Source organism: Papaver somniferum, chromosome 6 (genome assembly GCF_003573695.1).
Source record: "Papaver somniferum cultivar HN1 chromosome 6, ASM357369v1, whole genome shotgun sequence".
In the NCBI taxonomy this organism is placed as follows: domain Eukaryota; kingdom Viridiplantae; phylum Streptophyta; class Magnoliopsida; order Ranunculales; family Papaveraceae; genus Papaver; species Papaver somniferum.
Window position 1 is genome coordinate 120,792,127 of NC_039363.1, and position 13,479 is coordinate 120,805,605.

The window sequence follows — 13,479 nt, forward strand, 5'->3', positions numbered from 1 at the left end:
TAATCTGAAATAATGTGATAGGATAAATGCTTTGGTATAGTTGACCAGGACAGTGTAGTGGTTCTATCTTCACCCTTCTTTTCCTCCCATCCCAGAGGAAAAAATGGTATAAATGACTAGTTAAGAGAGTAAAACCTAAAAAATAAGTTTGTCCCTCCTAAAACAGCTCTGTCAGAAAGCAATGAGGTCAAGGATGATGAATGTACTGTTGTCAGTACTCAGAAGTTTTCAAATCTCGTGCTTTGTTCCTTCTGTGCAAGAAATGACCGTACTGTGAATTTCTATTGGGATTCCAAACGGAATGATTAATTTATAAAGAAACTCCGAAAAGTGATAAGAAAGATGGAGTCATATCTTGGTGAATGTACCAGCTCTAGAAAAGAGATTGCAGATTCCAGTACAAAGGAAAGGAACAAAACAACTCAAGCACGCAAGATGCTGTGTTCATTTATCATCCTCGGGTTGTTTCGGTTAACTGTGGTGCTATGAAGCACGGATACTGATACGGGGATACAGGATACCGGGATACTGATACGGGGATTCGTCAATTTTTGAAAAATAAGGATACATGATACGTAGGGGTAGTGTATTTATTAAAATTATTTAATTTTATAATAATTCATTTTAGTAAAAAGAATCACATAATATTAAAAAAATTATTAAATACTTTATGGAATATTAAAATATAACAGATAAAAGTTGTTTAACATCTCGCTCGCCCATCACTCATCAATATCGTGTTTATTAAAGAGCACCACTTCTTGTTGTAGATCCTCAAGTGAAAGATTTGCAACTTCAAGTTATCTCACACCGTCTAGTGTATCAAATTTATCTTCACTGATATCCCACATTCTACATTCTCCTTTTGTATAATTTTCACTTTTTCGTGAAAGGATGTGAATATTACTATAAAAAAACAATAAATCCTCGGCACGTTGGGTACAATCTTGTTTCTCTTCGTTGAATGATGCTCCAATTTATCTCCAATGATAAAAATTATATATGCTCCAATTATATTATATGAAGTATCCCCCCTCAGAGTATCCGAGAGGTATATCAGAGTTTCCCCTACCCTTTTCGTAATTAATAAAAAGAGATACTTTAAATGGAGTATCCCATACGGATCCCCAAGTATCTGACACTGATACGGCGTCCGACACGGATACGTCACCGATTTTGAAGTATCCGTGCTTCATAGCTGTGGTGAGATGAATTATCACCCCAACACAAATTGATTGTGTTGGAAATATGCATCATCACCTTTGCCCAATTCTGTTTATGAGGAGGCATAATATTGGGAAGGATTCGGAAATTTGTTCAACAAGGTAACAATTTTTCATGATTGATTTTTATCAGTGATGTATCTTCACTTGGAGGAATAAAATCTTTTAAAAAGGATTGAATATATTCTGTTTATGCAATAATATTCCTTGTTTCTCTCTTATTTTCGATATTTATACTATTCTCGTCCAAAAGGAAGTCACTCAATATCGAATGGAGAAACCAATCATCCACTGATAAATTAACGTTATTTTCTTGTGAATCAATTATGAATCAAACAAAAGATGATCAAAAAACTTAAGGTTCAGTGAGATTCTCTAAGAAAACATACTCTTTCTGTCAGAAAAAATATCAAATATCATGAACACATGCTCAAGGATTCAAGAGAAATGCTTATTGATCTTCAATTTCAACTGCTTGAGATAAACAATCATAAAACTGAAAAGGGATATGCTTAGAAGAATTAGAACCCGAGTTTGATAGTGATGTCATCAACACTCTGTTGAGGAGTCAACAAAATCTAGAACAGACCATGTATTGATCTTTATTGTCTATTTATTAAACGATGAGTAATATAAATGATTAAGTTTTAATTTTAAATTGTTCGTGTCATGTTTTGACAGTTACGATTGTATTGCTTGATCGGAATGATTATCTCTTATGTTTTCCTTTCGGTTTATGAGATATTGTTTCAGTTTTGATCAAATCCTAATATTTCCGATCTCATATTATATATATCTCTTATGATGTTGTGACCCTTTGATATAAGTATGTTTCTGATCTAACAATATGGGATGCTTTTATCAAATGATCATAAGTAGATATGATTAAACTCATGTATGAAGTCACGGTTATACTATTATCGATTTATGTATAATAAATTGTATACATAGTATGAGTTTCGGTTTTAGTCTTTTACATTGGCAACGTAAAAGCTAAGACTTTGTCAACCTTTCTGTGGTAAAGGTTGTCTTGTTTGCTATTCTTTTGTCTTTCAGGGAATAACAACTCACATGGGGAGAATTTTATGTTGAACTGATGCTTAAACATCATATCTTTGTGGGGAAAGTGGTTGTGGAAACCGAGGGAAGAATTATTTTGATAATCTTTCCTGATATTAAAAGTTGACCGGATCAGATCCTAATTGTCATACCGAAGAATAAGGTAACGGTTTATTATGTTTGTTAATAGTTTTCCTATTAAGAAAAGTTGATTTAAATTGCGTATTCTTGCTTTTGCTTAACGAAAAATACGGTATAATTGTTATGTTTTAATTGGCTCTGGTTAAGAAAAACTAAATCAAGATTGGTTTTTGTTTTTGCTTAACGAAATAGGAGGTTCAATTTTTTAGTCCAATTACATACGAAAACTGTTGTTACAAAAAATTGTATCGAATCGGTAGATATAATACATGAATCGTGTTATTGAGAAATCGGTACCGAAGATTATCCAACATTAATAATAGATAAAATTGAAAGGAAATATTATTGTAGCGAAACAGATTCTTCCAGATGGTGTATACAAATGGTTGTTTTTCACATAAAATTGAGTGTTCTTTTTTTGGCTTGAACTTGACATGTTTAATCAATATTTCTTTAAAATACACTATATTAATACAGGGTATGAAAAGAACCATTTCCCCTCAGAAACAGAACTAAGAAATGAATAAAAGAATTGGTAATATTGGTGCTTTATGTTGATAACAGATATATGTATCGATCTAAGAGAGATTAGCAACAGCACATTCTGGAGGCATGCCCTGAGGAAAACGCTTTGTGTCCGTACAATAATTGTAGATCATGTAGTTCTTTTGGGCCCATCTCATCCTCTCTTGGTTTGTTGAATCCAATTCTTGTGAAAACCATGCATTGTTGCCGGAAGAGCTAGATTGTGAACCACAAGAAGAGGCACTTGATGAAGATGGAACACATGCATTGGCGTTGAAGTTACGGTAGGATGCAGTGAAGGGAGCATGGGACCAGTCGGTTTTCACAAGGCCTCCTCTGGTAGCCCAGTCATCCGCATTCCATAGACTAGAGTAAATCCTCATTGGTTGGTTCTTTGGGAAGGGAACGCCAATTGATTCTGAGTTCTTAAATTCTCTAATTGGAGTATCGTCCACAGAGAAGCTGAAGAGAAAAATGATTGATCAGTTTGAGTACTAGATAGAAAAGTGTGAAACATGCTAATACTTGACCAAAGTTAATTTGAATAATTCAGTTGGGAATTTACTTACATAATGCGTTGGGGATTCCAAAGGATAGAGTAAGTATGAAAATCAGCAGTTGGGTCAAACCAGAGATGGAATTGTTGCTCTCTGTTCCCTTTTCCTTGGCTGAATACATTAGTATGTAGAGTGTAAGGATCTCCGCTTAGATTACCCAAGAACTCAAAGTCGATTTCATCGTGTGTTGGCCCTTGCGAAGATAACTGCATGCAGAAAAATTCATCAAAGCAAAAAAAGTTAGTAGATGGCAAATGGTGCATAAATGGAATTGAACAATGGTGATATATATGAATGAAAAAACATAAAGTCGTGCAACAGAATGCTTACATAGTAGGCAGTGACAGTACCAGCAGAGTTTCCGGGTACAAGCTTAATTTGCATATCAATCTTGCCAAACAGGTATTCGTTCTTGGACTGAAAACCAGAACCAGAAGGTTTGTCAAGAGAAAGAGTAAGAAGCTGTCCGTTATCGAGTATCTTACCACGACCGTCACCCCAAGTGACATCCGTATCTTGGTAGAAATTACCAGCAGCAGATGCAAGTATGACAGAACATGCCATTAGAGAAACTAACAAGCATAGAACCTTAACAGAAGCCATTGCAAAGTTTTTGATACAAATTTGAATGATTTTTGCAAGAAACTTTTATACTTCAAATGTGAATGATATGAATGGATGTGTTTGTTGTAAAATGGTTTGGAGGGTGCTTTCGGTGAGGAAAGTTGCTAGAAAGAACTTGAAATGGTTTGGAGGAACAGGTTATGAGTTGGACACAGCTTGGTACACTTTTAGTTTGTTCCCCATACATAAATACGCGCTTTTGAAAAAGTTCGTCCTTGAGCTATTTTTTCTTCGGCTATAGCGATTGGTTGACTGTGACTAACCCATAAAATTCTTGCCACTTTTTTCTTTCAAAGAAGTTATAACCACTTTCAAAGGAAATGATTTCAAACAGCATCACCGCCACGGCCTTTCCTACTAAACCACATCATGACTTACTCCATTACCTGACGTGTGACTAGGTTTGTAAATCATAAACCACCTTAGAAATGTACCGAAAGTAAACTTCATTTTTTTACTAATCTGAAACACGTAATACAAGTATGCATAATCAATCATTTTATTTCATTTAAAAAAGGGTGCACAACTACAAGAAATAATGAACGCAAGGCAATACGCGGCTTTGTGCTGGCTTATAAGGACTCAATGCTTAGCCAATTGTCTGAAATTGATCGGTGTTACGAATCTTGGTGACCCGTCATAGAGGGTTACAGCTGCTAAGTCAGAGGCTGCTTGTGTTGGGTGAAACCAGTCCCAGAATAAGTACTCACTCCGATTCTGAGAAACTTCTGCAGTTTCTATACATGGGCTATCTCCGTTAAATCTTCCTCCTCCGCAGCATGCCGATGTAATATTCTTGAACCCTGGTGGAAGTAATATAATGAACTATAAGCATACTAACCCAGATGGATCTGTGGCGCAATGGTAGCGCGTCTGACTCCAGATCAGAAGGTTGCGTGTTCGATTCACGTCAGGTTCAGTTTTTTTTTTTTTTTATCAACAAATGTCCCTCTTGTGGTCTGCTTATTGCAAAAAAGAAAGAAAATAATGGCGTACCACAAGGAAGTGGGTTATCTATGATGTTAGCAACCATCTCATATGCATTGGCAAATGAGTATTTCATCACTTTGAGTTCACAGCTTAGTTCTACCAACATCTTTCCCATCATAGAATAGAACGCTAAAGAGTACTCGTTCAGTATTTCAAGACATCCTCCTGTTGCATTTAAGGACCTTTGTGATGGACAACATCCTATTAGTGGTGTGCTTACTATCCCAAATTTCCTTGCTCCGAGTTTGTATAGATCCTGCATGCATAATAATAATAATAAAGTTGTCTCGTATCTACTTAAATGTTGGTTAAGTTTTGCTCATGCATCATCATATATTAAAGAGAGAACTTACTCTTAGTTGACTCTGGTAAGTCGATATAAGTCCAGTCAAGAACTTTTCCTTATTAGTATTCTTATTCGAATGGATGTATTCAAAAATGTCATTGCTGCCTACACTGATGAAGAAAAGAGACTTCGAGAGATAAGTATCGGTTTTCCGTGACGATCCCAAGTATTCTGTAAAGTTTCCTCGAACTGTAGCAAACTGTGTAATCTGTACATCCAAGGGCACTACCTTCCCCTGTTGATATCAAGGACGAACAGATTATTTGTTTTTCAACACTTAAAACTGCATGCATGGCTGCAAATTGAAAAAAAACATTTCTATAGATTGATTCCACGGTTTTAAAATCAGAAATTTAAAAAGTACTGAGAGCCCTTACAGATTGGCTCCCGGTTAATGCGAGAATTCCAGACCCCCCTGAGGCGAAATTTGCACCACGAATGACATGTCTGTTGAGAGACCCTTTTCTGCCCAAAAGAGCTTGAAAAGGGGCCGGGCTCCTTCGGAAACCATTTAGTTTCGCTGCAAATGCATATTTCAATGAATTAAGGAAAGACACTGAAATTGTTATGGCTGGAAAAATGTGAATCTCTAGAGTAGTCACACAATTTCGTGCCATTGTCAGGTAACTATTAATCAAAAACTTTCTCGCAGATCAGTGAACAACTCATTAGTTAATGAGCGTACCTAGATAATCAGCAGTGTTACGGCCATTGCTAAACCTTCCGGTGGTAATCCATAGGAAGAAAAATCAATCCCATTGTGTGGGTAATTTGCTCTGGCCACAAAAGCTACTTCCAAATTATTGTTAGTCCCAACATCAGCTGTTGAGTCGCCGAATATGAAAATGCTAGAAACGGTTCTTGCTTGGGTCAGTTTCATAGTCACCGGGGAGAGAGAGAGAAAAGAAGTGGTAAAAGAAAATAAGATGGAACCAACCATATCTCAGCCATATTTTTGGTCTTTTGAAAAGGAGAATGTATGGTACTGCTTATTAACACCACTGAGAGCTTATTTATATTGAACTACTGCAACTTGGAACAAAGTATAGAAGGTTGAAAAGGTATTATCAAAGATACGTTCCTACAAATGCAAGCAAACAACAACTAGGCCGGTACTGATGGGCGGAATGTTCAATATATTGTAAGAATGCTAACACCAAATAACCCAGCAACCAACAGGAAATTGTACTATTCTAGCCTAAGTCAATTTTAGTTTTAGTGGCCAACACAGATGCATATACACTTGAAGAAACTGATACGTACGGTGGTTAGCCACGTGAAGTTTCGAAGAAATATCATGGAGCCAGGAGCTTAATGCAATCATAGAACAGCTCCATAAACATGAACAATATAAAAGACAGTCCTTGCAGAATCTTCCTTTTGTAGTTTTCCGGAGTGTGCGTAGTTATTAGGGGTACTACAAGGTCATCATGCATGTCACTACACCAAAAAATGCATGAAACTAAAACGAGATGCGTCATTAAAATGATGAAACTGCGGCAAATTAAGAAAAGAACAAAAATGATGAATCAATAAGGTAATAATAAAGAACAAAAACAAGTGATGCTTAGAGTATCTTAGGTAGAAACGACCTCGTTGTGCTCTTTGTATACTCTCGACCAAATTTCTGGAAATTACCAATTGGGAGATTTTATGCGTCCAAGTCCGATAAACTATGCAATTAAAACTAGTGTACAAAGGAATAAAATAAACAATGCAATTAAAACTGGTGTACAAAGGAATAAAAACAAAGTTTTTAATCTCTAATTCATAAGTGGTGCTAGGACTTCCATGTAATTCATATTAGCAACCACTCTATCAGAAAATTTAGGTTTTACGAGATCAATACTAGTTTTTAGATGTTCAGTTGTTGCTTTGCCCACAGCCCTGGGCATTCCTAGCTAGAAATTTCATCTTGACAGAGAACAGAGTACAAGCAATTAAAGAAATAATGAAGAACAAACCACAGCATTAAAATTTAAAAGTAAAGACAAAGAACAGAGAAGAATGCAAAATAGGACTTGAGAAACACAAAATTCAAATACAGCCACCATTTCCTCGTTAAAAAGTTCGAAACACCTGACCCTACCTTTACTAAACCCAATTTTCTAGCAAGTCACCATAGATCTTTGGAAAACCTAGATAATTAGAAAATCCAGAATAAACAACAAGTCGTTACATTAAATGTCCGAGATGTGATCCAGTACTTTATCACATTCTATCTTCTCTCTTTCGTGGAGCACAAGTGATAATTTCATCAACCCTGAGAATCATCTCTGCAGCTTCAGTAGCAGATAGCAGAACATTCTGTTTAACCTTAAAAGCCTCTGATATCCCCAGTTTCTCCATGTCCCCTACCTGCATATAATCAAGAAACTTGTAAGCGAAGGAGCAGTGAGATAACACAAGTTCCTACTAGACCTAACAAACTGAATCACATTAACTGGCCTCTCAAGAACGTGTGAAACTCCTCGTTGATCAAGAAAACTAATCAGACTGGGTTTGATATTTGCTTCATCAAATTTTCTAATATTTAACCCCCAAAAAAGTGAAAGCAAGCAGAAGTAATACTTAATTAGAGTTATTTTGCTTTAATTAGAAAGAAAAGAAAGAATACTTACGGCTCCAGCGATGACATCAATCCCAGCATTGCTTTCCTCCTTGTGGTGCTCAGCACGAAGCTGAGATATCAACTCAGCGCTATCCAAACCTGCATTGTCTGCAATAGTTGTTGGAATGGCCTGGAGAGCTCTGGAGAAAGCCTCTATGGCATGCGACCTTTTTCCAGGAGTCTTACGTGCCAACTGGTCAACCTCCTTTGCCATCACCATTTCAGGCCAACCACCTCCAAGCAAAACCCTGCTGTCGACCACTGTCTGGGACAGGACGCACAATGCATCATGAAGAGACCTCTCTGCCTCATCAAGAACATGAAAACTGCAACAGAAGAAAAATATATCAAATCCAAAACACACACACACACACACACACACACAAAAAAAAAAAAAAAAAAAAAACTTTGCCTAGAATTATTAGTTTTTAAGATACATGTTGTCAACTTCGAACTTTCAGCATATTAGAGGAAACAACCACATTAATATATTTTCTCCACTGATAACTAAGAGAGACTCCACCATGCACAAAGTATAACTATAACAAGTACTGATCTGCACCGTCGAAGGTAACAAGGTAAAAGAAAAATACCTTGCACCTCTCAATACTATGGTACATGCTTGACCCATCTCGACACCAGAAAAGTGGATCAACTTGTCCTCACCAATCATGATTTCCTCGATAAGCTTGCAATGACCAAGTTTAACAGATTCAGGATTGTCAAAGGTAGATGCAATTTCACCACCTGTTACCAAAGCGAGGCGTTCAATGCCTTCAAAGTCAGCATGCTCAATAGCAAGGATTCCAGCATCAGCGAAGAGTTCCTCGGGATAGTTGTAGATCAGTTGTCTATTAATAAAACAGTTAATTCCATGACCAATGATCTTTTCCACCTTTTCTTTCATTTTCCCCTTTTCCGCCCCTTCAATCTGTGCAACTCTAGCCATTGAATCAACACGAACACGAGCCCCATAGATCTTTACTTTATCGGTATCCATAGCAGTATTTGCTACCAAGATGTTAGCATTTTCTATGCGCTTTGGCTGCCCAATACCAATTTTTTTGTCAAGAATAAATCTGCATAGGGAGAACAAATGCCCGTGCAGTAAAATGTTATTAGTAACAAACATTAAGCGCATAAAAACAAAATATCGAAATAAAATACTCCCTCCGTTCTTTTTTAATAGGCCAGTTTCTATAAATAAAAGTTTCAAAAAATAGGCAAGTTTCCTAATTGGGAAAGTCAAATGTTACTTAAATTTTTTGGGACCACTTTTCTCTTAACTTCTTTTGATGACAAGTGTCATGTGGACCACTTCACTTTATTTCTTTTGCTGACAAGTGTCATGGGGACCATTTCACTTCACTTCTTTTATTGACAAGTGTCATGAGGACCACTTTCAATGATTAATTCTCTTAATTTCCTTAAATTTCTCTAAAAACAAAACTGGCCTATTAAAAAGAAACGGAGGGAGTACAACATATGAAGACTAGACATAGAAACGAAAACACAGTAGAAGACTCATATACTTTAACAAGTGTATAGGATGTACATTATCGCTCCACTAAATTGGATACAAGATGTAAATACATATAGAACACCACCAAGATGTAAATGTAAATACATAATATAAGATGTAAATATTATGTGTTCGAGGGGATAAGTTCAATGAGCACAAGGTTTAAAAAAACGCTGAGGCAATGCGATGCATTTTCCTGTAGCAAGGATTAGCCTTGTATTGTCAAGGCAAATGCTAGGAAAATACAAAAATATATAAATATAACTCGTAAAATCATGAAAGAATTGAAAAGAAGGCTTACCCTTCGTCTAAAAACGAGTCCTTCAAGGATCCTCCGGGCTTCTTAATAATTTGGATGGACTCTAAGTTTGTGCTTCCCTGCAATTACCATAAAAAATTAATCAACCAAGCAACTAAAACATAATTTCAGATATTATAATCAGAGAAACTGTCCACAGCAGCAGGTGGCCAAGTAATGCTTCATAAAAAGAACATTCACAGAACTTTATGTAGAAGGGCATGCATGGAAACAATGACAAAGGATCTAAACCAGATACGAGATTATTGTGCATAATGAATAAGAGTAAGATTATTACCTTAAGTCTCATAACAGCATCTACAGCAAGTGTTGCAAAGTGCTCCTTATCCTGGGAGAGAATTTTGGAACTCAAGGTAGTCATTGCAATCTTCATCAGATCCTCCTTGAATTTCTCTGAAGTAAAACCAAGAGAGGTGAATGAGCTAGGCAAAAACCAAAACAAATTACCAAGAGTCAACAGAAAGCATCATCAGCACCTGTCCGTATTTCAACAAGCTAATATCAACATGTATGGTTTATTTTGTAAGTGGCATGAGATCACCAGGTTGCCTAGATCATCAAAATAGTTGATAACACACAAGTAGCAAGGCCACAAGGCTCACTACATAGTACACATGTGCATAATAAGTTCTCTGAATGATATTTACCTGAATCCTCTTTGTTATCCATTACTCTCTTCAACAAAGCACTCAGTGCACATTCAGCGGCCATCCTGAATCCTGCCAAATTAAACAGAGAACATTCAGAAGAAAACAAAAATAAAGCAAGTGGTCAGGCTTTGAGAGATGGAAGCAAAGTGGCTGCAGACTAACATGTTGATTTCAACAAGAAGTTTTAAATAAAGACTGTGAATAAGATGGAAATACAAGAACTAGACCAATATTTATTGAAATGGAGCAGTAAACCACCATCTAGTGCATGAATAATGCTGAAAACCAACTGTAAACTGCAAGTAGAATTAAGCAGTAACACTAGATTCGATTGAATGGCGTATAACACACCTCGAGTGTTCAATGAAGGCTCTACAAAACAAAATTTTGCAACTGATTGAATATCTAGAACAGGAAATCGATTCCAGATTAAGCAAGCACTTTCAAACTAACTTTTTTGACGAGCTTAACGCACTGCCCATTTATAAAACACCATTGCTATACCAATCAAATAAGTGCAGCAGTTGCAATAAATATCTTACAACTGATAGCTGATGATTCTACTTTACTTTTTTGATTAGATGATAGTTGATGGTTGACATGCACAAGTTTACATAGCAGAAAAGAAGAGTGGAATGCACACTGCAACTTCAAATGATATAAACAATAGCAGTATAGCATAAATGTAAGTGAGTCTAAGAAACTTGGGTACGATGAATGACCCGGTGACACTATAGTAGTCACAATATATGGAAAATGACAACCCTTATAGGTGGAAATAAACCTGCAATTATTGTCATAGGATGGATCTTTGCGTTAACTAACTTTTCTGCCTCCCTGAGAAGTTCTCCACACAATACAACAACTGAAGTTGTTCCATCACCAACTTCGTCATCCTGGACCTTTGAAATATCTAAAAATTCTCGATTAAGGAAAATTAATTATCAACAGAAACGATTGAGTTAGGAGCCCCTGATATAACTCTTTCCAGTAAGTACTAACAAAACCCCGGAGTCAGTCAGTTCTATTATTCCCAGGGATCAAATTTATTAAAAAAAAAACAACCAAAATACCAACAAGAACTCAAGGATACCAACAAGAACTTTAGCAGCTGGGTTGTCAATATGAAGAGACTTTAAAATTGTAGCTCCATCGTTTGTAACAGTAATACTACGGCCTCTACCAGATGATTGCAATATTTTATCCTACAACAAAGAGACATTAACAACCAACTAGTAAGATCATGCCTGATACACAAACAAGCGGTTCAAAATGACAATGTCTGGTGCCCAAAATTTAAAAAACTTACCATCCCTTTTGGTCCTAAGGTGGTCTTGACCAAATCAGCAATTGCCATTGCACCAACAAAGGAAGACTACAATAAAGAGACAAAAGCAAAAGTTCTTAGGTCAGGATACAAACCTAAGTATACAACAATATATGAAATTAAACATCAATCAAAGTGTATGGGTAACTCACCATTCGCGCCCGCTCCCCCTTTTCTTCTGTAGCCTCATCTTTAAATAATCTATCGGCCTAAAATAAAGTACATAAACATTAAGTTAACATAAACATTGAAAATCAAAAATAAATACCAAAACCCTAAATAAGAAAAACACCGAATCAATCACTAGAAACCATACCGGCATCGTGTAGAATCAGAGTGAAGCCAAACCCTCACTCGGGATGTATCAACTCAGCTCCTTTAATAACAGAATCTGAAATCGAACAATAAAATAAGAAAGTGTGTTCATGATAAATGCAGATCTGTGTATAAGTAAGTAAATAAATGACCTAAAATTTTTAAGTAAGTTCCAGCAAATTGAAATTAATCATGATCTTCGAGTAGAGAAACAGATAAACCATAGGAACACCCGTAAGGGTAGTAAAAGTGAAACAGTTGGTTGACGGAGATCGGTATCTGATGGACTTACAGAGAAATCGCTTCGCGAGAGAGAGAAGAAGCAGAGAACTGCTTTGAAGAGGGGGAATGATCGAATATGGACTATTTGTTTTTTTACTTGTTAGGGTTTTGGTTTTTCACCAAATTAACCCTGTCGACTGTCGCGTGCCGAATCACTGATAGTTTTGTAAAGGCCCGTTTATAAGCCCAGCAAACGTTTCCCGCTTCTTGACCTTTTGACCAAGCTGTCTCATGGTTTCTTAGAACAAGATTTCCAAGGGATGTTCTTGTATTGCTGGAGAAAGAATTGCTGAAAATACCATAAGCTAAGCAACCTTTTAGATTCCACGGAGGTTACTTCTCGTGAACTTTATGTTGCGTCTGTAACAATAAAACACTCAAGAAAGATGTTAGAAAAAAAAAGATTAATTTCTTGAAATTAAATAAACACTCAATTGGACTGCAAAGAGAGGACAGAGTCACGTGTTCAACACGCTGTCCTTAACACGATATTTGACCGGTACGCCTCAAGAATGAGTGATGCCTATACCCTGTGGTCAAGTTCGTATCCAGGATAAAACTGCCCGTTGCAAGCACTGTTAGCACTACAGTACTTGCCCACTCTTACGACCTCAACAGCGATTGCGCACGGAATGAAAAATAAAGGACCACACAGGGGGAGAAGACGAAAAGAAGATGATAGTAGCTCTTCTGGACACAAAACGAAATGAGAGAAAGTGATCGCTTTATATAGGGGAATAAAGAGAGGTCTCATAAACGCGCATTAAAACAATTTCAATTAATTCAGATTTTTTCCAACGGTTTTAAACGTTCATGCATCACTTAATATCGATTTGAAACGTTCATGCGTCATTATGTTTGATATAAAACGTTCATGCAAATTTAAGTTTGATATAAAAACGTTCATGCAAATTTAAGTTTGATATAAAACGTTCATGCAAATTAATGTTCATGCATAAACATAATGTTGCCCAAAGAATTATTTTGT

The 13,479-nt window shown here is 36.4% G+C and overlaps 2 protein-coding genes, 1 non-coding gene and 1 pseudogene across 4 annotated transcripts; 1 reads left to right on the forward strand and 3 right to left on the reverse strand.

Moving 5' to 3' along the window:
- Positions 1-2,796: 2,796 nt before the first annotated feature.
- LOC113289079 (probable xyloglucan endotransglucosylase/hydrolase protein 23) lies at positions 2,797-4,246 on the reverse strand. The gene is made up of 3 exons (XM_026538249.1): positions 3,836-4,246; positions 3,518-3,711; positions 2,797-3,410 (listed from the first exon to the last, which is right to left on the reverse strand). The coding sequence occupies exons 1-3, from the start codon at positions 4,106-4,108 to the stop codon at positions 3,002-3,004; spliced, it is 876 nt and encodes a 291-aa protein (XP_026394034.1). The 5' UTR covers positions 4,109-4,246; the 3' UTR covers positions 2,797-3,001.
- A 465-nt stretch (positions 4,247-4,711) lies between these two features.
- On the reverse strand, positions 4,712-6,405 carry LOC113291400 (annotated as a pseudogene).
- Positions 4,977-5,048, forward strand: TRNAW-CCA. Its single transcript has one exon. It is a non-coding gene; the product is annotated as a tRNA-Trp (tRNA).
- Positions 6,406-7,414: 1,009 nt separating the features above from the next.
- On the reverse strand, positions 7,415-12,576 carry LOC113289077 (T-complex protein 1 subunit beta-like). 2 transcript variants are annotated; one of them, XM_026538247.1, is made up of 12 exons: positions 12,502-12,576; positions 12,211-12,285; positions 12,047-12,103; positions 11,877-11,942; positions 11,661-11,772; positions 11,352-11,480; positions 10,565-10,636; positions 10,195-10,310; positions 9,900-9,976; positions 8,670-9,155; positions 8,087-8,402; positions 7,415-7,823 (listed from the first exon to the last, which is right to left on the reverse strand). In XM_026538247.1, the coding sequence occupies exons 2-12, from the start codon at positions 12,214-12,216 to the stop codon at positions 7,677-7,679; spliced, it is 1,584 nt and encodes a 527-aa protein (XP_026394032.1). In that variant the 5' UTR covers positions 12,217-12,285; positions 12,502-12,576; the 3' UTR covers positions 7,415-7,676. The 2 variants fall into 2 exon arrangements, with proteins under 2 accessions (XP_026394032.1, XP_026394033.1); XM_026538248.1 differs by lacking the exon at positions 12,502-12,576 and adding an exon at positions 12,362-12,403.
- Positions 12,577-13,479: the final 903 nt, after the last annotated feature.